The sequence below is a fragment of the Chaetodon auriga genome, chromosome 10, assembly GCF_051107435.1.
Source record: "Chaetodon auriga isolate fChaAug3 chromosome 10, fChaAug3.hap1, whole genome shotgun sequence".
NCBI classification, from domain to species: Eukaryota; Metazoa; Chordata; class Actinopteri; order Chaetodontiformes; family Chaetodontidae; genus Chaetodon; species Chaetodon auriga.
The window spans coordinates 13,279,539-13,306,510 of NC_135083.1; the positions used below are offsets into that span (position 1 = coordinate 13,279,539).

At 43.8% G+C, this 26,972-nt stretch overlaps 2 protein-coding genes across 3 annotated transcripts in view; one reads left to right on the forward strand and one right to left on the reverse strand.

Annotated features, from left to right (window-relative positions):
* The first annotated feature begins 1,845 nt into the window (after window positions 1-1,845).
* Window positions 1,846-15,046, forward strand: calcoco1a (calcium binding and coiled-coil domain 1a). Its single transcript, XM_076740881.1, has 15 exons — window positions 1,846-2,021; window positions 3,202-3,366; window positions 3,463-3,565; window positions 5,993-6,195; window positions 6,399-6,611; window positions 6,889-7,037; window positions 7,147-7,216; window positions 7,332-7,487; window positions 7,892-8,146; window positions 8,416-8,541; window positions 9,247-9,342; window positions 10,171-10,258; window positions 10,439-10,686; window positions 10,971-11,062; window positions 12,953-15,046. Exons 2-15 carry the CDS (start codon window positions 3,235-3,237, stop codon window positions 12,978-12,980), a joined length of 1,959 nt encoding a protein of 652 aa, XP_076596996.1. The 5' UTR covers window positions 1,846-2,021; window positions 3,202-3,234; the 3' UTR covers window positions 12,981-15,046.
* A 3,282-nt stretch (window positions 15,047-18,328) lies between these two features.
* The window catches only part of rarga (retinoic acid receptor gamma a), a 42,194-nt gene continuing 33,550 nt past the window's right edge, over window positions 18,329-26,972 (reverse strand). For both annotated transcript variants that reach the window (XM_076741295.1, XM_076741296.1), the window contains 7 exons: window positions 23,604-23,752; window positions 23,124-23,265; window positions 21,844-22,007; window positions 21,300-21,476; window positions 20,813-21,017; window positions 20,444-20,602; window positions 18,329-20,292 (listed from right to left, as the gene is read on the reverse strand). In XM_076741295.1, the coding sequence (XP_076597410.1) occupies window positions 19,958-20,292; window positions 20,444-20,602; window positions 20,813-21,017; window positions 21,300-21,476; window positions 21,844-22,007; window positions 23,124-23,265; window positions 23,604-23,752 (1,331 nt within the window). In that variant the 3' untranslated portion in view covers window positions 18,329-19,957. The remainder of the gene's footprint in view (window positions 20,293-20,443; window positions 20,603-20,812; window positions 21,018-21,299; window positions 21,477-21,843; window positions 22,008-23,123; window positions 23,266-23,603; window positions 23,753-26,972) is intronic.

The following is a 26,972-nucleotide window of genomic DNA, read 5'->3' on the forward strand; positions in this document are numbered from 1 at the left end:
ATTAGGATTTAAATTTAAAATTGATTGAGACTGAGTTCACATTTAATTACAATGCCGTTATTTAAATATGCCTTTACTTTAAGAAGTCACAAATAGGCATTTTGATCCAAGGCAAACAACTGAACAAATTATTGTAATATACTCCCATTCAGTGACTCCTTCCACATCCTGGGGTGTGATCATGTACCTACTTGACCGGCCGCGTACTTTGATGTCCCTGTAGTAATATTTGGAAAACCTTTTGCACAAGGCTTAATTAATAAAAACGTAAGGAGTCTTTGGCCTTAAGCTTATTTTTTCCATGTCAAATCTCATGCCACAGCTCAATTAAGTATTATATTAATTTCTTCTTATGTCTCTCCTACATTGTGGAAAAGGACAAAACATGTGAGCTAAGATTACTTCACAAGGCAGTGAGAAAGTCTCATGGGGCTAGAGAGCTTGACTGTGTGTTGTAGGATTTTAGGGTCTATGGTCTGCATGTGACAGCCTGAATCTGAGGCATTGGGTTTTCAAAATGGTATACTGCCATCTGCTGCCCAATGCTGGAACATCATCGTGCTGTTTCATTTGTCTTCCCTCACTAAAAGGCATGATATACTGTGTGAAGTACCTCTCAAACCAATAGCCAAAATTGGGCGCGTTCCAAAAAGCAGGATTGCTGAGTTTGAATAAAACCTGAACTCCCCACCAAATCTGAAACAAGGACTGATGTCATCAGATCTGCTCAGCGAAGTTATACAGGTAAGTACTGGTGGAATGTGACTAGTACATTTACCCATGTACTGTACTTAAGAACAGTTTTAAGGTACTTGTGCTTCATTTGAGTATTTCCATTTTATGTTACTTTATACTTCTTCTCCACTGCATTTTGGGAAACCAATATTGTACTTTTTACTCCACTACATTTATGACAGCTTTAGTTACTTCATAATTTGCAGAGTCTTATTATCAATACAAATTATAATCACCCACTATATTTTGATGTGTTTTTTTATGGATTAAGCATTGCTGCAGTGCATAAATTAAAACGAGCCCCACCTTTACCAGCTGCAACATTAATGGTGCTTACACATTAACGCATCACAATATAACAAGCACTTGGTGCTTTATTATTAAGTATATTTTGGTGGTAAAACTTTTGTATTTTTCCTTAAGTAATATTTTGAATGCAGAACTTTTACTTGTAGCAGACTATTTCTACAATGTGGCATTGCAACTTAAGTAAAAGATCTGAGTACTTCTTCCACCACTGCGGATAACTCAGTAGACCGGTTTAACTGGAACAACCTCCTTCAAGACAACAATATATTATTATGAATCTATAGTACTGTATTTCACTGTCACTGAAAACAAACAGCCTTCGAATATACATAATCTCAGTCCCAGCTGCATAGAAAATTATGTCTCATTATAAAGTTGACAACATCAAAGCAGTCAGAGTGAAAACATCTGCAAAGATTCTTTGGAGCCTAAATGAAAAATATGTCACACCAGCAAATGAACAAGAGTCAATGTGCCCCCACTCTGCACACATCTGCTTCACAGTCATGCCCGCCGACCGTCGCTTTCCTCATCGCAGACACGATGCGCATTTCCATTGGTCAGTTTTTGCAACTGTTTCGAACAACCAATGGCGCTCTACGCTTTCACGTTCGATGAGAAAAATAACGGCCGTCGATGAGGGGCATCATATTACGTACAGCGCTACATCTGCCACTCCGCTTCAAGCTTGGGGATTGTAGTTTAAAGTGCGATATTTCGGCGTGGGCTTACCTACGTGGTGAACACCAGCTCCCATAATTCCGCAGTGGAAGGGAGCCTGTCATGCTTGTGTTTTGCTTTGAGTTTTTTTTTTTCTCTGTTATTGTTTCGGGTTAGTGGAGCAACAGAGCCCGACGAGGAGAGCTCGATCGTATCGCTCGTGTTTTAGTTGTGTCCTCACCGACTGTGACTCCTGTATCTGACAGAGACACCTCGTTTAGACTGTCCACAAAGAAGTGAAGACGATAACAAAAAAGGTAAGGGAGACACCAGAGACGGCCGAGAGATGATGTGCGCAGATGTCTTTTGTGGTTGACAAAGCCTGTTATTGTCTCATCTGACGTGCACGCGCAGCACGTTAACTAATTGAACAATGATAATTAAGGAGTACAGGTTGAGATCTACCTGTGATGGCTGAGATTACACGTTTGTCTTCCTAATCTCGAATCGACGTGCATGGCACACTGTTTTCTCGACATGTGCTACTGTTGGGCCTCAAGCCTCGTGCTGTGTAATATGAACCCTCCGAAAGCTACTGTATATTTTCGTCATGGATCTAGGCTTTTCGACGGCATCTGCAAAATGCTTTGCATTAGTTACACTACAAAAGTTTATACCGTGGTGCCCCCGTTTAGAGGGATGCTTCACTATGATAGAAAACTCAACGCCCCTACAATTACATTGGATTACGCCTGCACAACGGGAGATAAATATAAAGTGTGGTAAAGTCACTGTTAATCCGCAAGTGCAGCATATGTACACTATAAACCCAAATATGGCTTTTAAAGTTATCGATAAGTGTTTTTTTGTTTTTCTTTGTTTTCCTTTTTGCTTGCACGTGTTATCATATTAGACTGTTGATAGAGTCTGAACTTCTACCACGTACATCCAACAGTTGGGCACATATGACCTATGGTGGTGTCAATACCCCACACAATGCTAAATGAATAAATAATGCTTTCTGTAAGACACACTTGTCTCTAGGTGGTGTGGTTAATTGCAGGCAGAAATTCCTCAAAATTTAAGTAGAGAGTATTTTCCAGTGGAATCTGAGCTCCACCACATGTTCGCCCCAGGCCCCAGACACCTTGTGCTGCATGCTCACACGTGACGGTGTACAATAGCAAATGATGTTGACGATGACTGAAATAGCCGCGGTGACAAACACGCAATATGTCATGTTGCTCAAAGGCTAGGCTGTCACTGAGGTTTAGTTCTGGTGTCCTTTCCTCAAGTGTGCGCCCAGTCAGGATATCTTCTTACGCTGAATAAATATTCACAGAGCGCTGCCCCTGTCTTGTTTGTACTCCAGCGCTCACCTCTTACCTATTTCACAGTGAGCTTATCTAACTGTGCATGTCAGTCTCTATCTTGAACATGGAGTAAATTACCTTAAAAAAAATAACACAAGTTTGAACATTTTATTTTTTCTCATAGGTGCAAACTAGCCTGCCTTTCTTGTGTGTTGCCATGGAGAAGGCTTGGCTGGTGGAGTTCAGAAACGTGGGCTGCAGTTACTTCCCTCAGAGCCGAGTCGAATGCCACTACACACTGAGCTCACAGCACAACTGGGCCAGCAATGACTGGATAGGGCTCTTCAAGGTATTGTCAACCTGATGACTGTCACCACAATCATGTTAATAAAGAGTATATGTATTCAAGGGTGCAATCACAGTGTGTGCATGTTCTCTTCCTCAGGTGGGATGGTCATCAGTGAAGGACTACCACACATTTGTTTGGGCACTGGCCCCGCCTGACTATCAAGAGGGCACGGATGTCAACTGCTGTGTGCACTTCCAGGGTAGTCATGCCCTTGTTTTCTAATTGTGTTTTATTTCCCACAGTTAGCCGGGATCTATACTAGTACAGTGCTTGGATCCGCACATAAAACCTTCAGCAGGGGATTTATGTTTCTGTAAATTGAATTGCTCTGTTGTATACAAAAGGCTGGCAACTGGTGTATTGAGTGGAGGATCATGTTAGTTATTCCAATCTTAAAAGAGTATTTCCACAGATGTAAAAGGGAAAATATCCCGTGCAGAAGACAAATATCCCACTCAGCTTGGTCTGTAACAAAGACACAGTCTCTGCCGTGGTTTGAATGAATGGAGGGAATGGAGGGAAGGAGGTTGAATAATGAGGATGACAAAGACAATGGCTGAAAGCCTGCTCTGACTACTGCTCACTGGAGAGTACAGTGTTCACTCTGTCTTGTCTGTCAGTGGCAACTGATAAGCATGATTCAGTGAGAGAGACACATGTGCGGCAAGTGTGGCATTGACCTCTGATTTATCACTAACTTAAGCATACTGTCAATGTCATTCTTCTTTGGAAGAAGAGCAGAGGAAGGAAAGTCTAAAGAAACTGCTGAGGATTCCTTATCATCCACGGTGCAGTGATTTAAAAAGAAGTCTGCCTGCTCTGTGACCCAAGCTGGTGCTGTGAGTTACAGTACAGCTCATAAACCTTGCTGTATGTCATTCCTACTGTCTGTTTTCCATCTGGTCCCTTTACTGTACATGTGTTGTGAAACAGGAATTTCAAGTAAATCATGATAAACATGAAGCTATCGGCTGTGTGAGATAAGGATAATATTAGGTTAGCTTACTTTACGGTCTGGATGACGCTCTGGTCAGAGTGAGAAGCAGGAAGCATAACATCATCGGTTCCTGCCTGTTTTTTTGAATCAAAGGACAGTAAATCATGAATATGGAGATATGGACAAATATGGTTAAATTAGCAAATAACATGGAAGACAGTTGTCAGGGTGCCTAACCTTGCGGCGCCAGATGACAAGAACTGGATTCTCGCGTTGCGTGATCTCCAGCTGCCTGGCAAGGTAAAAGGTAACCAGGTAATAGCACATAATCACAGCTAGCAAACTTCAGACTTACTGTCAGACAATGAGCATGGATAGCATCATTAACTGGATGCTGTTTGCTCCAATAGGCCTAGTGGATGGTTGTGTTTGATAAAAGATTTTTTATTACTTTCAACTCAGGTTTCAGAAGAGCACAGTATCTCTGCTATGTGTTTAGACTAGCACAAACACTGGAAGCAAAGAACAGTTATTAACTGAGGTATCGCGTATTTAATGTGGGTGAAAACACAGCAGATTGTGAAAGGCTGGTAAATGAGCAGTTAGCTTGCTGGAGCTTACTGGAGTATTGGAGCTAATGTTAATTAGCTGTTAATTTAGCAAAACAGCAGGGCCCCGTGAATGTCGGCTGCACCTCCTGTTCCCACGAAGTCACTGGCTTTAATGACGTTCTCAACTCTGAACAAGATGCAGTGGATAGTTGTATGTGTTGATGGCTGACTTGTTATTAAACAGACGGTGGGCGGAGGTTAACGCTAAGTGTTTCCCTCTACTTCCGTTCATGCTTAACATGTCGTGGGCCAGTTACACACCCGAACAGTAAAAGATGAAAGTTGATATTCTCGAACCCCACAGAAAGACAGAAAACAAGCATATCTTACAAAATGTGAGCATTTATCTGAGCAGTACAGGTGCTCATAAAGCAGCTCCAATTTAAGAGGCATCTCCAAAGCGAAGAAACACTTGTCAGGAGTTAGCTAGCCCTGATACGGGGCGTTAAAGCGACCTGCGTATTTCAGAGGTTCATTTAGTACTTAAACGGAAGAATGACGAAAATGGGAACTTACTCAAAGCAAGCTGGACTTGTTGACGATATATCAGGATGGAAAAAGTCATTCTCTGGGTGATGAAAAGGGGGAAAAAAATTGTAAAGAGTGCGCATAATTACTGTTAGTCCTTGCGACAACTGTGAAATTAAATATGGCGCCCACCGCCATTTTTCTGCCCTCACTCACCTGCGCTGAACTACCTGAGTGCTGCCTCTGGTGGTCGGAAGGTGTATTGCAACAATTCTCACAAAACTAAAATTCAGCTCATAAATATAATAATTGATGCATTACAATAACGGTGCCATATAAACGTGGAAACAATTTCAAGGCTTGTAGGAATGCAAATCAGATCTGTGTCATTAAGATTTACAGTAATCTTAAAAGGTAATCAGCATCTCCAAAATGACATTAGCTAAATGCCCTGAGTTTCCACCTCATTCATGTTCAGTACTATTTATAGCATAACTGGAAGCCAGCTCAAAAACAAAACAAAAAAAATTGACTACTTTGAACACAATTATTCTTCACTGCAAATTAATTAACATGTTTCTATTGTATTTTTTTTTCTTCCACTTCTCAGCCTCCTACCTACCAAAGCCCAACTCCCAAGAGTATGAGTTTGTATATATCAGTGCGAAGGGGGAAGTGTGCTCCCGCAGCTCCAAATTCACTTTCTGTGCTCCCAAGCCACTTGAGGATCTGGTGACCCTTGAGGAAGAGCAGCATGGAGAGGATGGAGGCACTGACATGTTGCTGGTAGTGCCCAGAGCTGAACTGCTGCAGGTAAACATTACAAATATAGAGCAGATTGACTACATAAGGTAGTGAAGGAGAGTATATTTTCAGTTTTTGCTAAACCAGTGATAGCTCATAAAACACATGAACACATGTATGGAATCAATACTGTTGTTTACTGTTGGCACACAAAGACTAGAGCACAATTATGATTCCCCATCCACTGCCTGCTTCCCTCTGTCTCTTATCAGTGTCGGCTGCAGGAATGCCTGCGAGAGCGTGCTGAGATGCTGCAGGTGCAGGAGGTGACAAACAGGCAGAGGGAGAAAGAGAAGGTGGAGTACAAGAGGGCGAGGGAGGCCTGGGACAGACGACGCAGAGAGCTAGAAAGTGATATCGCCAAACTGCAGGAAGAGCTGAAGGAGAGTGGAGAGAAGATGGAGGAGATGGAGAGGAAGCAGAAGGTGGTGTATAGAGCTAGGCAAATCAGGGCCAAGATCATTTGATTGGGACCAATTTGCCTGTTACCATTTCCATACTTTTCTCTGCATCTGTGTCCTTACTCTCCAAAAGTCTCTGCATGAACAGTATCCTGTCTTTTTCAATCTAAAATTCCAAATAGTAAGTCAATAAAATGTCTTCGTTATTATATTAAAATGTTAAATGTGAAATATTTTCATAGTCTATGTCATGATAAATTAAAATTCCTCATGATAATTAAAAATGCCTCTGGTCTGTTAGGAGGAGCAGGCTTTAGGAGAATCACTAGCCCAGGAGAAAAGTACTTTATTGGATGCGAGGGAGGAGAGCAAAGTGCGAATCAAAGAGCTGGAGGAGGATATCAAAACCCTGACACAGAGAACTGTGGAAAGAGAGACAGAGTTGGAAAGGTATGATATGTTTTATTTCTTTTTCTCTTTGTTTCCTCTCCTCATCCTTTTAGTTTTCTGTGGAGCTGTGGGTCTTCACTAGTCAGTAATGAAATCTGTGTATGTGCAGGATGAAGGAAAGAGCAAAGAGGGCTGGAGCTCAGAGAAAAGAAGAGGAGAGCGAGAGAAAGAGCCTGCAGGTCATTATAATTCAGAACATGCTGTATGTCATAATAAAACCAGTGTCTCTGCTGTTCTTTTCTTCTGTATCTCATTCTCCCTGCCCATCTGTGTCATTTATTTTCTGTCTTTTAGACCAAGCTGGAACAGACGGAGGGTGAACTCCGAAGTCTGTCTAAGGAGTTCCAGGGCTTGAGGAATTCACTGGCCCAGAGAGACACAAGTGTCCTGCAGCTCCAAAGCACCATCACCACCCTCACCCAGAAACTCACCACTGCCCACAGGAAAGAGGTTGGAAACCGAGGCGACACAATTGAGAGGAGGGTTGGGAATGATAAATGGATTGATAGTGAAAGCTGGACCAGACAGTTTTGCATGCATTTTTAATTCAGCATGCATTATAAGCGGAGAAGCATTTGCACCTGACAGCAGAATTCATTTGGGGCAGACATGGTCTCAATTCCAACAGATGGGATGTTGTTTTCTATTATACCCTTGCTTAGGCTGATGCGTGGATTTATTTCTTCATAAATATGCTTAGCTGTAAATAAGAGTTATTAATCAGCATGTTCTAAAACCTTTCTTTGGCATTTCAAATTCAGCATTAGTCATATTCAAGACTGGCATTATGCAGCAAATCACCTACAGTTGCAGATATGTGGTCAGCACACCCTTTCTTGTTCCTTTATGGCCAGGCGGAGAGCGAGGCAACACTGAAGGAGATGCGTAGCCTGCGGGAGCGTCTGAACACGGCTGAGCGTGCTGCAGAGGGCTTGAAGAGTGATCTTAGTGCCATGGTAGTGCAGAGGGATCACGGGCAGGCTGAACTGCATCAGGCTCGTCTGCAGGCTGCCCAGCTCACCCTTCAGCTCGCAGATTCCAGTCTGGCCCTGAGAGAGGAAAGAGCCTGCTGGTCCCAGGAGAGACAGAATCTGCAGCGCACTGCTGAGGTGAACAGAGGGTCTGAAGTGGAGAATTTAGGAAATTTAAATATATCTGGACAGTGGTACAGTTAAAGTTTTGAATTGCTGTCCAGACATCTGAGCTATGTTGCTAGATGTCATAATGCTTCAAAACAGCATCTAATGGCTTCAAGATGCATTGTTCTCATAGCTCTCCTAAGTAAAAACTTATTGTGTATCGTAGCTATGCAGCTGAGTCAGGTTTTTAACCTGAAGATGTCATATACTGAGTAAATGTGTGTGCGTGACCTTAACAGAAGGACCACGAGCGTCTGGAGAAACTCAGCACAGAGATGCAGAGGATGGAGGAGAGGCTGCAGGAGGAGAGGATGGAGAGAGTGAAGCTGGAGGTTGAGCTTGGGAGAGAAAAAGATTGCAACCGGGTGAGAAAGAGAACTAGAACTCAGTGCAGTCAGTTTATCTTGTTATAGGGTCATTTTGCGAGTTCAGTGTGATTGCAGTAAATAAAGCTACGTGTATACAAGTAGAAATGCACAAAATCTGAATTTAATAGTTGTGACATTCTTTTCAAGTTTGACATTATTCGCCTTCTTGACAAGAGTTAGATGAGAAGATCAATAACGCTTTCACGTCTGTTTGATAAGTAAAATTGAGGACACATCAAGAGGAAACAGCTAACCTGGCTTTCTCTCTAAAGTTTTAAAAATCCACCTGTCTGCAGCTTTAAAGCTTATTAAGAAACATGTCATATCTCATTTGTTTAATCTGTGCACAAACAGAAGACTGAAAATGTCAACTTGTGGTTTTAAGGGAATTTGCATGCTGTAACCATCTCTTGGCCTGGTACAGTGACGTTCTGGAGTCCTATCATCACCGTGATTGGTTCCAGTCATTATGCTAAGCTAAGCTAATTGCCTGCTGGCTCTGATTTCACATTTATCATAGACAAATGAGCGTAGTGTCAATGTTGTCATCTAACTTGCTGCAGGAAAGCAGATGAACGTATTTCCAAAAATGTCAAACTATTCCTTTAACTTTCCTGAGATTGACTCTGCATACGACACAGCTGACAGTCAGAGTATCTGTCAGGCGGTCCTGACATACCCTGTTGTCCTCTGATGATTCAGGTTCAGCTGAGTGAAACCCGCAGGGAGCTGCAGGAGCTGAAGGCCAGCCTGAGGGTCGCCCAGAAAGAGAAGGAGCAGCTACTTGCAGAGAAACAGGTCAGAAACACTGTTTGAGAAAACAACTGTAGTGTAATGAGATTGGTATATTCATGTGTTAACGCTGCATGAACGGTGTCACAGGCACTCACTTTGTGCCGTTTTCATTATCAGCTGATAAAGTCTGACAAAGGGCTTGTATGGATTAACAAGTCAATCGGAGGTGTTTTATCCTAATCAGCTCACAGCTGCAACCCTTCGCTCATTATCAGCTTTAATACAAGATTAGTTACAACTTGTACCTCAAGCTCGAGTGCACCTGTGAATAATAACTGTTATTCTGAAACTCTGCATTAATAATATATTCATATCCTAAAGCTTACTGAGGCAACATATACACAGTGGGATCGTGAATGTCCCAGGTGTTGGGAATCTTCTGTCTGTTGTTGTCTTCTTAGTTGTTATTGTGCAGTATAAATTGTTTATAGTGCAATATAAATCAGTGGATTTCAGGGCAGTCAGTGCTGCTGCTGTTAAAGTGCCTGCAAAGTTTTTGTTGGCTAACCACCATCACATTCGCCCGCTACTGGCAGAGTAGATGGTCAATGTTTTTAAAATCAGTGTCCAGCTTAATTTTAACATCAACCATCCGGGAGCATGGCAGCAAGTCTGTGGCACATCATAAATCAAACAAATGTGTACGTATTTATGGAACAATGATTATGATATTTACATAATAGCAAATGTTGTGTTTGTGTATTTGTTGTGTAAGCATTTTATGTGGCTTTGGTTTGAAGAAGTGGGGGCATCATGAGGGTGATGGCTGCTGAAGCCATGATGAAACTCCTGCCTGGGTGTGTGATATGATGGCTGTATTTCCCACTACAGGACTTGATGGAGTACATCTGTCAGCTGGAGCAGAAGATGGGAACAGTGGCCAGTGCCAAGTGGAGCGCTGCCTCGAGTGCTTCTGCAGGTGAGCGGAGCCAAGCATTAATCTACTGTATGCCCTGCAGATGTGAACAATAAAAGTGTTAACTATCATTCAGCAGCAACACTAAATATTGTTCAGAACGGCCTAAGTCATGGGCGACAGGGGCGGTGCTCTGAGGGAAAGTGAACACTTTTTCTTTTTGTCAATGTTTCTATCGGGCAGGGCGGCCTGGCAGTGCATTATCTGACTCTGAGGACGAGAACCCGGAGGCTTTGCAGCCCCTCCGTCCACCAAGACCTCTGGGACACTACAGCCTGTGTGAGCAGGGCGAGCCTGATTCCTTGCTCCTGGCCACCCCTCCTCCCTCGCCCAGGGAGGTGGAGAGGACCGTGGTGGTCATCAACCAGCCTGCGCCGCTCTCCTCGCCACACCAGGCCGGCGCCGACACCGTGGGGCACAGCTCTGATTCGGTGAGACGTGCTATCTGAGCCGTTCAGCGTCACCATTGTATAATTATATGTGATACTGAAAATGAGCTATGTCTTCATGCTGATAACCATGCACACCAGTTAAACATGGGCAGTGGATCGTTTGATATAGACGTTATCTCCTAGAAGCAATTAGGCCGCTAGTCTCCAAGTTATTAGACTGTAATAGCTGCCGGACAGACATGTGTTAAGAGTGTGTGTGCTTCTGTGCGTGCGCATGTTTGTGTGTGTGTGTGTGTGTGTGTGTGTTGCTCTCTGGTGTTAAGGAGGAGGAATCTGATCCACTTCAGTGTGGAAGGCACAGCTCTGGAGAGGAAACAGCACTTTTGCTGCCTGAGCACACGGACGCTGTTCTCAGGTACAGCCTCCCACCTCATCAATCATACATAGAATACACATAAACACACACACACACACACACACACACACACACACACACACACACACAGACACCCAGGAGGAGGGAAACGTACATCCATCATTCTCAAATATAAAAGGAGTAATCCTACATAAATTGTCATGCACTCACACACAATATTACCAATGTAAAGTATATATGTATACTGTCAATTTGAGGAGAAGTTCCTTCCTCTAGAGGTAGATGATAGTTAAGTCAGTAATTTACTCATGTGCAGTTTTGAGGTACTTGTGCTGTGTTTGAGTATTTCAATTTTATGCTATTGTATACTTCTACTCCACTGCATGTCAGAGAGAAATGTTCTACTTTTTACTCCTTGTAAAATACAGTGCACTGTGAAAGATTCAGCCAGTGGTTGCTCACCCTATTGGCCCGTGACTTGTTACAGACAGCAGTGTCTTGCTGAGGCCTCTTGTCGTGTTGTAGATGTCTGTGAGTTGTTTGCTGATCCACCAGACAAGGATTTCCCCTCTAAACTTCTCAAGTGGTTTCAAATTGTTCAAGGCTTTAAGACGCTGCAGAGGGACCCTCACCTCATGTTGGAAATCACTGGACTAAACTACTTTACACAAAGTAGTTAAAAGTAGCTTCACCTCGGGCAGTTGCAATAGTAAAATGCTGTTTAGGCATTGTTGCATGAGTATTAACTATCTAATAACAACATATAAAAGAGGTATATCAGACACAGAGCCCATGTTTCTGTGGAACAAGAACTTTCACCTTTTCGTCATTTTGAATGTTGGACTTTTACTTGTAATGGAGTATATTTATGTTGTAGTGGTATTGTTAAAGCGTCTGAGTACTCCCTCCACCACTGCCTTTCATGGTGTTAACATGTGAAACGCATGAGAGTATTTAATGTTGCAACAGATGTAACTATTTCATATACTGCTGCTGTCATAGGGTCTGAAAGGGGAAAATAATGTGACACGTGGACATACTACTTGCCTGTCCTTAAGATATACTGCAGGATTTAGGTTAGTGTGTATTTCGTCTAATGAAGGGCAAGGCAAGTGGCGATAAGACGATCACAACAAAATGGTGCAGAGTTGAAGATTTAATGTTGAAAAATGGAGCTTTGCATTACTGGCTGCATATTAAAATGAAAATTTCTTTGAGGCCAAACAAGCCAACAAATTTCTTCCTGTCATGCTGGCTGGTTTTAAACTCCAGCGATGCATCATATTTTATGAGCTCATGGCTTGATTTGTGTGTACAACCTCTGCAAAGTAATTTGTGAACACAGCAGCCAGATAAATGCAGTGGAGTAAAAAGAAACATATTTCTTCCCTAGGTGTAGAAAAGTAAGAACCTTAAGTTTGTCAGAATGGAAGAGTGAAATACTTGTGCTCTAAAACTGCGCTTAAGCATAGTACCTGAGTAAATCTACTTAGTTACTTTCCACCTCTGGTCCTGCGGAGAAGTGGTTTCACGCCAACACTGTGAATTCAAAGCTTGCTAATGCACACAGACGCATGAGAGCAATTATTTATGGTGACAGGGTGAGTATGGCTGGAAGATGGAAGTTTTGAATATGTGGTCGTAAAAGAGTTGAGTCAGGGTGAGGCGGGGGAGACTGTGTGAGACAGAGCTGGCCAGTGGGAGGGGCGAGATGGGAGGACAAGGGGACAGATAAGTTGACAGCAAGCTGTAGCAATGATTTACCTGAGGGGTGTACTGCAGTCACGGGCCAATTTTCAGCATCATTAAAGCCCTCTCTCTCCCACTCACCCACTCCTTCAGCCTAACCTCCTCTTTCAACCAGAATGTGTGTTTCTTTCAGTTTTTCCGCACACACACACACACACTCTGCTTTGTGTCCTCCTCCAGTGATCTGGCCGACACCTCGCTATGGTAACCATCCAGCGACAGCCCCGGCGAGTGATGAAAAGGAGAGGAGAAGGGGGACTCGGTTGGAGTTAATGTGGTCCCACATTGCTTCCACTAACAAGCACATACACAGCTCACTCACCACACAGACAAAATGTTAATATGCAATATACATTATTTCCGCTGTGAACCTTAGCTTCTCCCTGCTAGACTGTTGTGTTATCGCCCCCAGCTGTTTTCTCGTTAGGAGCGTCTTAATGCCTGTGGTGGCGGGTCAACGCCGTGTTTATGACTGACATCAGACTGTTGCACAGTTTTAGGCAGGGGCTCTGGCGTTTTGGAGTTCGCAGGCCGTAGCGGAATGATTTCTGTTGAATCGCTGCTATGTCGAGAGCTTTACGACGGATACCGTGTTGTTTTTATGACATTTGTGATTAGGAGTCATGACAGGCGCTGTAATCATGATGTTTTGTGCAGGCCAGGCTCCACCGGAAATCATGGCAAAACCCTCTTCCAGCATTAAATTCTCCACAGCAGCTTTGAACACTATTCATGACAACGTGAAGTAAAGATACAGCATCACGCTCGAATTATATTGCGGCGATGTAGGACTAGGACGTCATATTACTCCTCCATTTACTCAGAACTTAAGTTTGATATGCACTTTCTTGTACGCGTGAGCAGTTGATTGTCGTCGTGCAGATGCAGTTAAGGAGATTTAGCGACGCACAGGCGCTTTAAGACGGACAAGCATTTGAAATAGAGAGCTTATTGAACAGATTGTGTTTAAAGTCTATTAAGATAGATGCCAGATGCAACTTTCTACTTCAGTAACTTCATATCGTCATTATTATGAAATTAATGCTCATAAGCTTTTCACTATGCATCACCTGCAGTTTTTACCCGCTAATGATTCTGGATTTTACATTTCATGACTATCAAAATACATGCTAATTTACTAGCTAGCCGTTTGGATATTTAGTGTTGGTCTTTGTTACAGTTTGTATTGTACAGGAATCTTATCTCACACCCATGCAATTCTAAATTTGTGCCTAAAATAATGAGACAAGAGTCAAAGAAAATTATAGATCCTGACATCATGACGTGGTGTTGGTATTTTCCCCGAGCCCTATGGCAATATACTGCCTAATAAAAATTGCTGCCTACCTTTTAATCAATACTGTATGCATTTTTCATGATTTTCTATTTATAATTAACTTGAGTTATGCTGCAAGGAAACTATATTCAGGTTTTGTTTGAAGTAGGTGTTCGTTTTTCTCACAGCTGTTCGTGCAGCGTGTGACAAAATTTTCAATGCTTGGCTTAAGACGATTTGCTAGACACTTTGATGCTTGATTTTATCTGCTGTATTTGCACCCTATTTTTACTATAGAAGAGTTTTTAGATGAAAAGTTGATATATGGATCCTTAACATGTCAGTCGTGTCCTTTCATCATTATCGTAATCATTACCAGCGTGTGTCGTGTTTACGCATATTTTATCTACACGTTTTTGTTTGTATCATCTGTTTTCACATACGCGTGTCGATGTTTGAGTTTGTATTGGTGCAAGATATCGGTGCTAATGGACGGGAATGATGCCAGCGTGTTGAGTGTAAGGTAGAGGTGAGAATCTGCAAAAGAAGATAAATTCATGTTTAAACAGCTGGATTATTATTAAGTAGTCATGAAAGGAGTAAACGTCTGTCCAGCCTGTCGTTCACCTTGTGTCTCTGGGACTCCTGGTGTTGCAGTACATGTCGATTCTCCTTATTTACAAGTAGGAGTGTTTTGAGGAGCCTGGTATTCCTTCCCAGATGATAGCACACTACATGTATTCTCCACAGTCTTCGTTTGTGGTTGTAATCTGACTTTATGTCTTAGGGAAGTTATTTTTTTGTTGTTCCACTGGGAGCTCCAGTACGAGTGCTGCTCGTCAGGACACTGTCTCCCATTGCAATAAAGCTCCAGTGGTTATGGTTTGTTTTGAAGTTTTGTGTGTGAAGGTTATGTACACCACCGTGTATTTTCTTATCAGTCATGTAACAGGGTTTGGGTGGGGTTCTGCATAATAAAACAGTTTATGTATCCATTATTGGGCCTAATGTGTCTTTTTCTGGCCAAAGATCATAGTAATATTTTGATCCTCACATGACATTTCACTGGTAATTAACTATGCCATTTCTTTTCACACAGCTATATAACCTATATTCCCTTTTGGCTCATTGCCTGCAGATACATTCCTCATTCTGGATTTTCCCTCCACTCACCTTTGGCTCTCCCGCACTCTCCCCTCGGGCCTCACCTCCTCATCATCTTCATCCCTGTGCCTCCCCGCTCCTCCGGCAGTCTCCTGCTCCGTCTTTTGAGCTCTCCTCCTGCCCCTCTACCGCACTCCCTCCATCTTAAGTCTGGGGTGACGATAGCTAATTATAAAATCAATGATGCCGGGCTGCCTAGTTTACAGCCCCCTCTAAAACCTTAACTGGGAAATCACTGTGGGATTGATGACTCCCTCACTCTTTATCTCTTTTAATTAGAAATGTAAAAGATATGAAGACCCAGAGGCCAGAACACATCTCCTAGTTTTTATGACCCCGGCACCTGCCTTCCTCAGCCCTCGCTCCCCTTTCCCAAATTACCCCTTCCTCTACCTGGCCTTGTTTATTTCCTCTGCCTTCCTGCTGGCACACCCTCCATTCTTACTCTTGTCACAGATACCTTTACCCGTTTCTTCATCACTTTCTCCATTACCCTTTCTTTAAGATCGCCCGCCTGCCTCTCCGCTCGCGCAGGGGGAAGGTGTTAAATTTATGGTCTTTGCACTTGAAAACGTTTCTCACCTTCCCCTCACCTCTCCTCTTTTCCCTTGACTGATTCCCAACCCTCCGTGGATTCACTGCATATCTAACAAATGACGAACGTGTCCTTTTTGTCTGTTCTGACCCAGGCAGGAGACACACTGTAAATGATGTGCTGTTTCACATTATGACCCTGTTCCCAACGCCATGCATCCAGCACATGACATACACGCCTCTCCGTCTTGTATATAGCTTCAGGTCTGCATAGAAAGACCCTCCAGTTCTTTCTTTTTTATCACATCAAACCCAGGTCACATGCACCTCCACTCTCTGCCTTTATCACACCCTGAGCCCGGGCCCTTCCTCCCTAACTGCTGCCAGGAGCACTTGGGTTCACTGAGCTTTATCCTCCTGATCGCTCTCTGAGGAGCCAGCCTCTCCTGCTCCATTATCTCTCCTGTGTGTTGACTAAGGTACCGCTGCAGTTTGCTTATGCTCAGAGCAAACTCAGCGGATTTGCGGGAGCGTCCCTCTCCGGGTTTAAATATTCAAATGAATTTCTTTGGTATGCCGCATTCATGACCTACTTTTATGGATTCTTTACTATTTTTTATGAATAATTGATGTCCTGTGGCTGCAAGAATATTACAAGGGAGATTTTTACCCTTTATTAATTCATCGTACAGTTATACCTTTTTTTCCCCAGGGCCCTCCCTTCATACATTTCCATCCTTTATTTTTTCCCCTTCCTACCTGAAGTAATTAGTTAATCAAGCATCACTGATGTGGAAGGGTGAGTATATAGAAATATTGCCCGGCTCCTTTAAATTCCCCCAAGCACACCCAAACCCTCCCGTGGGTTCCCATGGCAACATCTTTCCGGGGCTCAGTATATGAGGCCATTTGATTGTTCCTTGTAAAATAGTGTATAATGTATGGACCTTATTTTAAATCCAGTCTGGTGTTATTGATCTGTCTTTAATGATAGTTAATTAAAGCAATCGTATAATTGATAGAATCTCATCTCTGTTTATCACCCTCCTCTGATTCTCTCTCTGTCTCTCTATTAATAAAATCAAGGTGAGGCATTCGTATCCCACACTGGCACGCTGAAAAAAGAGAGCTGTTTACTATCGGTAACCCTTTACTAAGAAGGTTCCTGTTCTTTATCAGGATATCAAAGAGAGCCCGATCTTATCAGTGACAGTGATGTACTCAAGGTAGGCATTATAAAACCTGCGACAAATGTGTAACTCTTAGGTCTCGGTGACATTTACAAGGCCAATCTGAAAAATGTTTAAGGCCATCACAGGCTTTCCTTGTTTTAATCATTAGCTTTTTTTTTTTTTTTTCAAATGTGGTTTGCACTGCTGTGATCTGGTTGTTGAGATATTGTGTTATATTGTGTTGAGAGTGAGTTGAGTTTGAGGCTCTGATGTCCTTTCACATTTCACAGCTCATTACCAAAACAGACTCAGTTTGGATCCAAGATGCTCTCATGATCAAATATCACAAGTCTAAATACTGAGATACATTATTTCGGTCTGATTTGCACTTTCTTTTTTCACTTGCTTTGTGGTGCTGCACATCTTAACAGGCTGAACTCCTCTTGTGTGTATGTTGTCCACCTTTGTGGAATTTCAAGAAATAAATCATGTAAGACAGATTTAGTTTTTAACTTCGAGACAAAACTGTAGGAAAAACTTAAGTCTTGCTGTTTTTTTGTTTTGTTTGTTTGTTTGTTTGTTTGTTTGTTTTGATTGTTTATTTAATGTTACCCACCTGCACTCCTCTCACCCTAACTGCAGAGTGAACAAATCTTAGGAACAGACCTTTATCTGATGTCCTTGTTCAGCAGGAGGCTGTGATTTATTAGCCTCTGCACCCACACCTCCCCATGACCCAACAGACCCTGCTCTTATCCTCCATGCAGGGTGAACACTGCTGCAAGCAGGACACGTTGCAGTCATGGTTCAAGAGCTCCCTCTACTGATACATCATGGTAATGCGTGGATATACTCACTCAAGGCTACCACTTTACAGTGTTAAGACTGCATACTCCACATAAAACCATTGGGGTGCTGTGTAAAACATAAATAAAACAGAGGGCAATCATTTACAAATGAAATGTGTTTGTTCCTGAGTCCATGTAATAATATCCTTTATACAATTATGTGTTTCACAATCATGTTTTACTACAACTGAGCCTTTTGAAGATGCCCCTTTCTTACCCAATCACGACACTATCACCCGATGAACCGATGAACCTGTTTACCTGTGGTGCATTCCACAACTTTTCCGGTCTTCAGTTGCTCCTGTCCCATCTTGTTTAAATGGTTGCTGGCATCAAATTCAGAATAAGCAGATATTTACCAAACCCAATGAAGCTGATGAGGTAAAACTTTAAATATATTGTCCAGGTACTGTTTTCAGTTTTAGCGGATTAGCAAATTATCACATTCTGTTTTATTTATGTTAACACAGCGACCCATCTTTTTTGGAATTGGGGTTGGTTGCTGATCACGTAAGAAATTTTTGCACGAAGAAGAAAAATGAAATAAAAAAAAGCCCAGTAATCTCACAAAAGTAGTTTATTGTGCCTCTTACTGTTTATATGGCTTTTCTTTGTATGACAAGAGTTGACATAAACAGAGGGTAGACAACACCTTGGCCATGTTGAAAAACAAAAACATAAAACAACATAATCTCAATATTCTGCTCGCGTCACCGTCATTAACATCACGACGGCTCAGCAGAGAGAGGAGTGATGAGGTCATCACACAAGTGTTTTTGCATGACAGCACCACGCCGAGGACATTCACCCAATGACTGAAAACATGTTGAAGCATTCACACACACATGCCCGCGCACACACACACACACACACATACACCCACACACACGCGCGCGCACACACACACACACACACACGCACACACATATTCAACTCAAAATAAGGAGATCTGCCCACATTCAGGAGATGGGACCTCTCACCGCTACAGAGAGAATGTTCATATTGCTTCAAAGAGACACAGAAAAAAAAAAGCTCTGTTCTGTACATCAGCCGCGCTCTCTCCCAGCTGATCGCCAACAGAGACATTTTGGCAATAAAGAAATGATACATGAGATACATAATCCTCCACGGCTCCTTTAAAGAGAGCCGAGGATATACACAAGAAGACAGGATGATATAATGGCTTTTGGGATGAGAAGGCAGTTTGCTGCATGGATGCCAGCGCGAGCACAGGTGGGGCAGTGATGATGAAGAGGATGATGATGATTTGTCCCCCTCTGGGAGAGTCAGACTGGCATCCATGCTGTTTTTCAGACTTGTCACCTTCTATGTACACGCAGAGGGGTTGAGCTGATCAAAACAGAGTCAAGAATACACACATAAATATTGCCTGTTTCTAGCTTGCCTGAGAGCAGCTAGGGTTTGGTCCTTACTGAAAAGCCCTGAGTCTGATTCCAAAATGTCTTCTACAAGGATTCCTGCTTTTGACTTGCATATGTTTTTGATCGTTGTGTTGATGCATAATGTTGCTACGATGAGTGGATGTTTCTGTCCGTGCTGAAAGTGTGTTTCTCTACTGACACCACTGACTGAGCGCTCCAAGATTGATTGTATTTTCTATGTCGATGCTGCCATGTTGTCTTGGATATGCTAACGATAAAACCTCACAGACAGCAACTCTACTCTCAGCAAACGAGATGTGCCGCACTGAAGAGAGGATCACAAAAGTGCTACATATACGGTGTAAAGTGTAAATCTCTGTCTGGGCACTCGACGCCAGGTCGGCACATCCGCTGCAGCTGAGGGTAGAGTGAAAGGAGTGTGTGTATGTGCGTGAGTGAGTGAACGCTCTGCTGTGAGGATCTCTGGATCGTGGCTGGAGTCCCTGCCAGTAGTCAAACTCATGCTCCGAAGATGACTGTCCTAACTTTGGCACAAAGATACTTAACTTTCCACATTGACAGCATTAGTTGGCTGCAACGAGAGCAAAATAGAATAATGCCAATTCCCTGATAACAGAAACTGATTCACTGCAACATAACAAGAGTCCTCTGGGTTGATTATCATTGACATCCACAGTGAGCCAAAGTGCCCAAAAAAAGCCCCAGCTAAGCATATGTAGCTGCTAAGGAAGACCCAGCCAGTTCTGATTACCCCTCTTTCCCTCTGAATATCTTCTCAGGAAAGCTCTTCAAAGATCTATGGCATCCAGAGCCCCCCAGGGCTCCCCGTCACTGTCCGAGCCCCTGTCTCGCTCTTCATCCCCCACGTCGTCATCGTCGTCTTCATCCTCCTCCTCCGGCGACGGCTCGCTGCCGTTCTCTGTGGCCCAGCTGTCCTCCTCATCCTCAGCCTCCTGCTTCAGGACCAGGGCTGGTGGTGGAGGTAGCGGCGGGGGCGGAGGCGGCGGGCTATCGTTGGACTCTGTTTGGTCCTCAAAGGCCTCTGGGTTCTCAAGCATCTCCCTGATCAAAGGGGGCATTGGCCCTGGGATCTCCATCTTCAGAGTGATGGCTCTCTCTGCACCTGGAAGCAGAAATCACAGTGGCGGTCGATAATTAGCGGTCCTGTTTTAAACACACTGTGTCTTACTCCATATGTTTGCTCATAAACTGTGGGTTATGAAAAGGTTATGACAGCAGTCAGGCCTTTTTCAAAATCAGGATTTCATACTAACCCTTAGTGCTGATACCCCTGAGGTCAGTGATCTTCATCAGCATGCGGGGGAACATGTGAGGTTTGTTGGGGCGACGGCGGCGGGCGTAGATCTTCAGAGCCTCAAGAAGAGGCTCTTGCAGCTTATCAACTTTCTGGGGCTCCTCTAGATCCATACGGTCTGATGAATGGTGAAGAAAACACATAAGATTCTCCATAATTTACCAGAATTGTCAATTGTCATAACAAATTACACAGTAGAACGTTTTTATTTCTGTTCGAAATAATTTTAAACAATTTTTCTGCTCTTTCACTTTGTATTACTAATCCTATCACCTCAACCACATCTTTTAAATGTATATTGTTACTGTGTATGCACATGCTGCAGTACCTCCACAGATGAGGCAGATGGCACTGAGGAGGCCGGTTTCTGTGTCGTCCATCTCCAGCGGTAGAAGCTGGCCAGCAAAGGCAAACACCAGGTCTGTGAGAGGTCCGAAGCCAGCGTTGTGCATCTGAGTCCGGTTCAGAGTCAGGCCATCTGAGAAGGTCATAGTGTCCTGTTCTGGGGTGTAGCGTGTGCAGATCCTCAGCATCTGTGAGCACAAGCAGGTGAAAAACTTTGTAAGCATTGAGCAAAATATGATGTAAAGGTGATATAACAAACACCAAAATATCTGTGGCAGCTAAACAGACAGACATCAGCTCAAAGTGTGAAGAACTATTCTCACAGTATTATCTGGATAAACCTTCCTGTACTACCACCACTCACCACCAGATGCCAGTATTAACTCATCTCTCAAGCATATATTTGTACTATCTGCTGTCACAGAAAGTGAACAGGACAAAAGGGAAAAACAAAGACAGCAGTTCCTCACCAGTATATCCAGGCAGGCTGACTTCAGTAGAGTGATCTGGTCAGCGATGGTGAGGGTGGTGAAACCTGGCAGCCGCTTGGCGAATTCCACAATCTTAATGATGCATTTGGTGGAGAGCTCACTGAACTTGTCCCATAAACCCAGATCCAGCTGAACACGGTGGTCTGAGCTGGAGTTCTGAACACACACACGCACACGCACGCACACACACACACACACACAGATCAGTGTGTCGTCACAGAGGCGCTGTACAACCCGGTTTGCATCAAGGATGAGCGTGCCTCACAACACATTTACATTTTACATCAATCAAGGGAAAAAAAAAACATTTACATGTTGCATCAATCATTCAGAGGCCACACAGATGGCTTAATGGGGAACTGAATTAGTTAAACCACCACTATGTTGGGAAAGCCACGGTGAATTTACGTCTTTGCATGCAATCTGAGAGGCCTCGGTGATGACATAGCTTTGAGAATGTTACCACACACAGTATGAGTGAAGGGCATTGTGGGGTGTGTGTGTGTGTGTGTGTGACACTTACGGTGGTGTATTTGCCCAATTGGCAAAGTGAAGGGAAGGTTTCTTGGTGAGCTTTGCTGACTTTATTGACCAACTCCTCGAGCTCTCCACTCAGCTCATAGCTCTCTGGAAGCACCACCTCCTCCTTCACATCCTTCTTCTTCTTGTTTCTGTCATTACGCACCGCTATAAAGAAAACAGAACAGTTTGAAGAGATTCGCCGATACTGTGGACAAAATCCTTTACTCATGCAATTTCAGAGATCAGCTACAGAATGTTCCTCTTCTTTATCTGTGGTCACATATAAAAACATCCACAGCACTCATGTTCTCTGTCTGTCAAGGACATTGTGCTTGCTGGTGGAAACCAGAACTCAACTGAGGTTGCTCTTAACAGTATTAACATATTTCCTTTAGCACGACACGGACACTGGCTATCTCTTTCTTATCACCCGCTCTCTTCCTTGTCCATCTCTCTATCCACTTGACCGGTGCACATAAGCCAGTCCCGGACTCTCTCCCTCTCTGCCTCCTCTCCCTCCTCCTCCCATACTTTCCTTCCTCTCAGGATATCCAGTAATAGCAGAGGCACAATGTGATCCCGGTCTTAACACACATCCCACACAAACATTACACCCACATACATGTCCCACGGGTTCTGTGAAGGGCAAGAAACTGCCACTTACACAGAGTCATCCACACACAAGGTCAAACTAAAGGGGGCACAAAACTGTGTCTTTGATTCGGCGAACAGCGTGAATCCTGTCGCCGTTCTCTTTTTCAAAACTCAGAATTTAGTTTTCTGCTCTGCGGCCTTTATGAATGAAAGCAGTGTCTGTGCAGGCCAGAGGGGTGAGGTTTTGTGGCGAAACAGGAAGTCAGGATGATTTCATGAAGCGATTAGTCATATGATTGGTACAGTGCCCAGCCTCGCCCCGATCACCACCCCTGGTAGGCTCATCGCCTGTCTCTCTGCTGCATAGTTTCCCAGAGTCTATGACTGAGCATTAATAAATCAATAAGTTCTCCTTGTGTGAATCAGGTCAGATGTTTAGATTGGTGGTAGAAAAAAAAATCAGATGTAAGCCAAGTGGAGTTTAAATATCAACTGCTTGCCAATAACTCCAAGGTACTACATCATACTGTGCATTGATCTATGTCTGAAATATCTCAAGGCAGAATCTGCAGCCTTGTGTGTGTCTGTGTGTCAGCGTGTGCCTGTTTTTGTGAGTGCCAGAGTGAATATCTCTGTTTTGGAAGTGGGCCCCTTTATCTCTTGGGACTCCAGTCCTGAAGGGCTCACCTTCTTTGGACATGCCGACCTCAAAGCACTTCTGCAGCCTGCAGTACTGGCAACGGTTGCGTGTGACCTTGTTAATCTGACAGTTCTTGTCTCTGTGGCAGGTGTACACCATGTTCTTCTGGATACTGCGGCGGAAGAAACCCTGAAGCATCAGGAAGCAAGAGACAAAAGGGGAGAGGGCGAGAGGGAGAGGGATTGTGTTTTATAGTCAAGTCATCGAATCAAGGATGTGACATTTAACTGTTTCTCTTTCATTTCTTGCTCTTCTTTAAACTCTTTCCCTAACTTGAATCTAAAAGAGCATTTGCATTATTATAACTTTTCACTTTCTTTCCACAGCTACAGACTGCCTACAACGCTCTCTCTTATCTTGATGGAAAGGCAGATAACTAATAATTCTTGCAACCCAGCGTTTTTCCAAACGTGTGTCATAAATCCACACAGAGCAGACCTTAACAGGATCTGGCAGGTTCTTCTCACCTTGCAGCCCTCACAGGAGCTGACACCGTAGTGGTACCCTGAGGACTTGTCCTGGCACACAAAGCATGGCTTGTAGATACGAGGTGGGGGAGGTGGAGACGGAGAACTGGGTACCATCTCCTCTGAGCTGGTGCTTTGGGTCTCCACCGCTATAGACAAGAAAGAAAAAGAGAGCAGAGACAGCACATGAGCATTTGTCATAAATCGTTGTCCGACAGGTACCGTGCAGTCTGAAACGTCACATGTGCACTTGTCAATACATGTAGCAGATAGCAGATAGCAAAGTGTGTTTAACTGCATTCAAACACGATGTGACAACTAACAGCATTTCCTTTTCCATTTGAGCTCCAATGCTGAGCAACAGTTATGCTTAGATTGTAAGCATTTTGCCTGGAGGTGGACTGAGATACATTATCACACTATTCATTTATAGCTCATCTCACTGTGGGACAAAATTGATAAGAGAGAAAGAGAAATGAAGTATGAACTACAGGCAACACCTTCTATGTCCAGACAGTTACCAATTACCACCCTAAGGGGCAGCACTTACGTGCATATTTGGGGAGATTATTGTGTTGTGCGAACACAAAGAAACAAAGGGTGGATGACAGCAGAGACAAAACTGTTTTAATGCACTAAGCAAGAGCGCTCTTGATTGACAGCTTCTCTGATAAGGCCAGGTAGCAGAGTGAGCTGTTGCGGCAAAGAGTCAAAGCATGGCTCTTCCTCATTCCACAGAATGACAACAGCACATGATAACATTTTGCACGCAGAGAGTAGACACACGTCAAACACACATCAAACACACATGAGTGCAAAACTGGTGTAAAAGCTCCCCTCTACCTTTCAAACCAGAACACAACAGTGACGCCGGCGCCACCTCCAGTCACGTACTTGCTATGCTGCATTAAACTTCACTATATTCCAAAGTGGAACACATATAAGCTCTTTAGGATGTTCAAGTGTGCAGCGTATGGATTCCATGCTTCCCCCGAGAAACATAAGCTGCTGAACACACACAGAACCAGACCCTCATCACACATGTTAGCCTGCACAAACTCAGACACACATGTTGTTCAGGGGAAGTATGGAACCCATACGCTGCACACTTGAACATGCACTTACCCAGCAACACCTCTTTCAACTTTCACCCTTGGTTACCCTCAAACTTCAACCCCCCAACTCTGCATCCCACCACCCCCTGACACACAAACCCTATTTTTCTCTTGTTTCCTGGCCCTAAATTCCTCAGTGCAGCCCTGCCAGGTTTTAATAGAGGCCTAGGCTCGTAAGGCGGCCTGTAAAGGCGGTCCCATGGCTGGACTGGAGGCCCCAGCTCGGCTGGCCGAAACTTTATTGGGACTCGGTCACCTTGGGCAGCTATTCACACCACCAGCTGTAGCTCCCAGCCCGTAAAAAAAGCCAATCATAAAATAAAAAACAGGGAGGCTCTAAAATTCTAACTTTTACTGCCACCACCTCCCCCCAGCACCTTCAATGGAAAGCACAGAGGGCTAGCCTAAACTTAACCTACAACCCCCCCACCCCTACCCCCCTCACACCCAAGGCTGAAGCAAAAAACCACCAGCTTGGCTTTTTACAAGAGAGGAGAGACTTCAAAAAGAAGAAAAAAAGAGGGGCATAAAAAGAGGAATTTGATAAAAAACAGAGAAAGGGGCAGAAGGGGGAAGGGGGAGGAGAGGACACAGTTGCTCCTGAGGGCAAGTCTTGTTCAAGACCAAGCAGACCATTACGACCACTTCTGCTACAGCTGCTGTGACTGGCCAGCTACTACTTCATTAATGATAGTAACAGAAATATGTCAGACATTTTCATTTGTTGACTGCTGCTCAAACATCTGTTTTTCATATGTGTTTTTATATTTGACAATTCAGAATCCACATTCAAATTCCTCCTTTGAAAGCCTTACTTTGCTGGAGGCAAAGATGTTTTCCATTAGTTTTAAGAGCGATCCCCAAGCCAAATGTGCAAATCAATCTAAAACCTGAAGTTTACGCCCGCTGAATGTTTCTACAGCAGTTCTCATATCTCCCTGGCCAGAATGTAACAAAGCAGCAGGGTCAGTGGGAGAGCAGAAACCCTCTGAACGTGCCATGAACCTCTGTGTTTATGCAATAATAACAGAAGCAAATGAGGCTCCAGACCGAGCGCTGACAACCCCTTAGAAAAGGACAAACCATATGTGGCGTCAGCTAACGAACAGTGACTGACAACATCTAAATGGAGAAAGAAAGCCAAAGCCAAAAAGAGAAAGGCCATCATGGAGAAAACCCGGACAGCAGTGAGAGAGAAAATACATCAGGCTCCGTCAACACGTTGAACCTGGTTCCTGCCAGAGAACATGACTCCTGTACCCGCCTCCCAGACTTCGCCTCATTCAGCCTGCTCCATCCAAATCCCCTTCACCACTTACCCCAGGGCGCCACAGTGAGAGGGCCCATTCAGGCAGCCGCCCTGAGCCCCTTTACCCAGTCTCCTCAACTCAGCTCATCACTGTTTAGAAAACAAAGCCCTGTGAAATGAGAGGCCCTCCTTATCAGCGCTCTGAGGCCTGGGGCACCATTTGCATGACAATCCGCTGGCCGAGGCCTGTGAGCTGATGACGGACGGATGAGATGAGAGGAGTGGGATAGGTGGGTGGCTGCTGTTGTTGGGGGAGGAGAAGAGGATAAGAGAGGCAAGGAGGCATAGTTGAGTTACCGGTAGCCACTGTTTGTTTCCTGCTAAGTATCAGTTTACTCCCTAATCCCTTCTCTCAATGCTCTCTGTGCACAAGTGGCCCAGCTGCACTGACCAGGCCTAATCCCCTGGTCATATACACACAGAGATACTATTCAATGGCTACAAACTACACACACATGCATACAGGAGGATAATATTCACTAGCTACAAACTAGAACAAAGCACACGACAACCTGCACCCTCCTAAATTACACTAAAATGCTTCAGCTGAAGTGGGGTGTGCAGTACATCATTCTCCACAACCTCATTAGTTATGAAATGTAACTGCACATGACAGAAATAGCTGTTTAGCTGAAGGTGACTTCAACTAGGTCAATTACATTAAATTCTAGGTCAAGGCAGCTGGGCCATTCAACGTCCCTTTAGGTTCAACAGATACGATAGGAGAGAAAAAGAGAATAGGAAGCAATACTACAGAAAAACATGGGAACACTAGTAACACTGAAGCTGCCTGTTGTTCACTCGACTGGAAAGGGGAGTGTTTCTAATGTATGTGAGCAAAGGCATGACTATGCAGCTCGTGTTTTATGTTGCAACACACTCCTTTTAACAGAGCAGCATATGACATTCTGGCAGGCTAACAAGTTTTCTTTCACAATAGGCCTG

Excerpts from the sequence above, each read along its gene's own strand:
- calcoco1a (XM_076740881.1), top strand. The coding sequence starts at position 3,235 with ATGGAGAAGGCTTGGCTGGTGGAGTTCAGAAACGTGGGCTGCAGTTAC. Across the intron at positions 3,367-3,462 it reads ACTGGATAGGGCTCTTCAAG|GTGGGATGGTCATCAGTGAA; the intron begins GTATTGTCAACC and ends TCTCTTCCTCAG. Across the intron at positions 8,542-9,246 it reads GAGAAAAAGATTGCAACCGG|GTTCAGCTGAGTGAAACCCG; the intron begins GTGAGAAAGAGA and ends CTGATGATTCAG.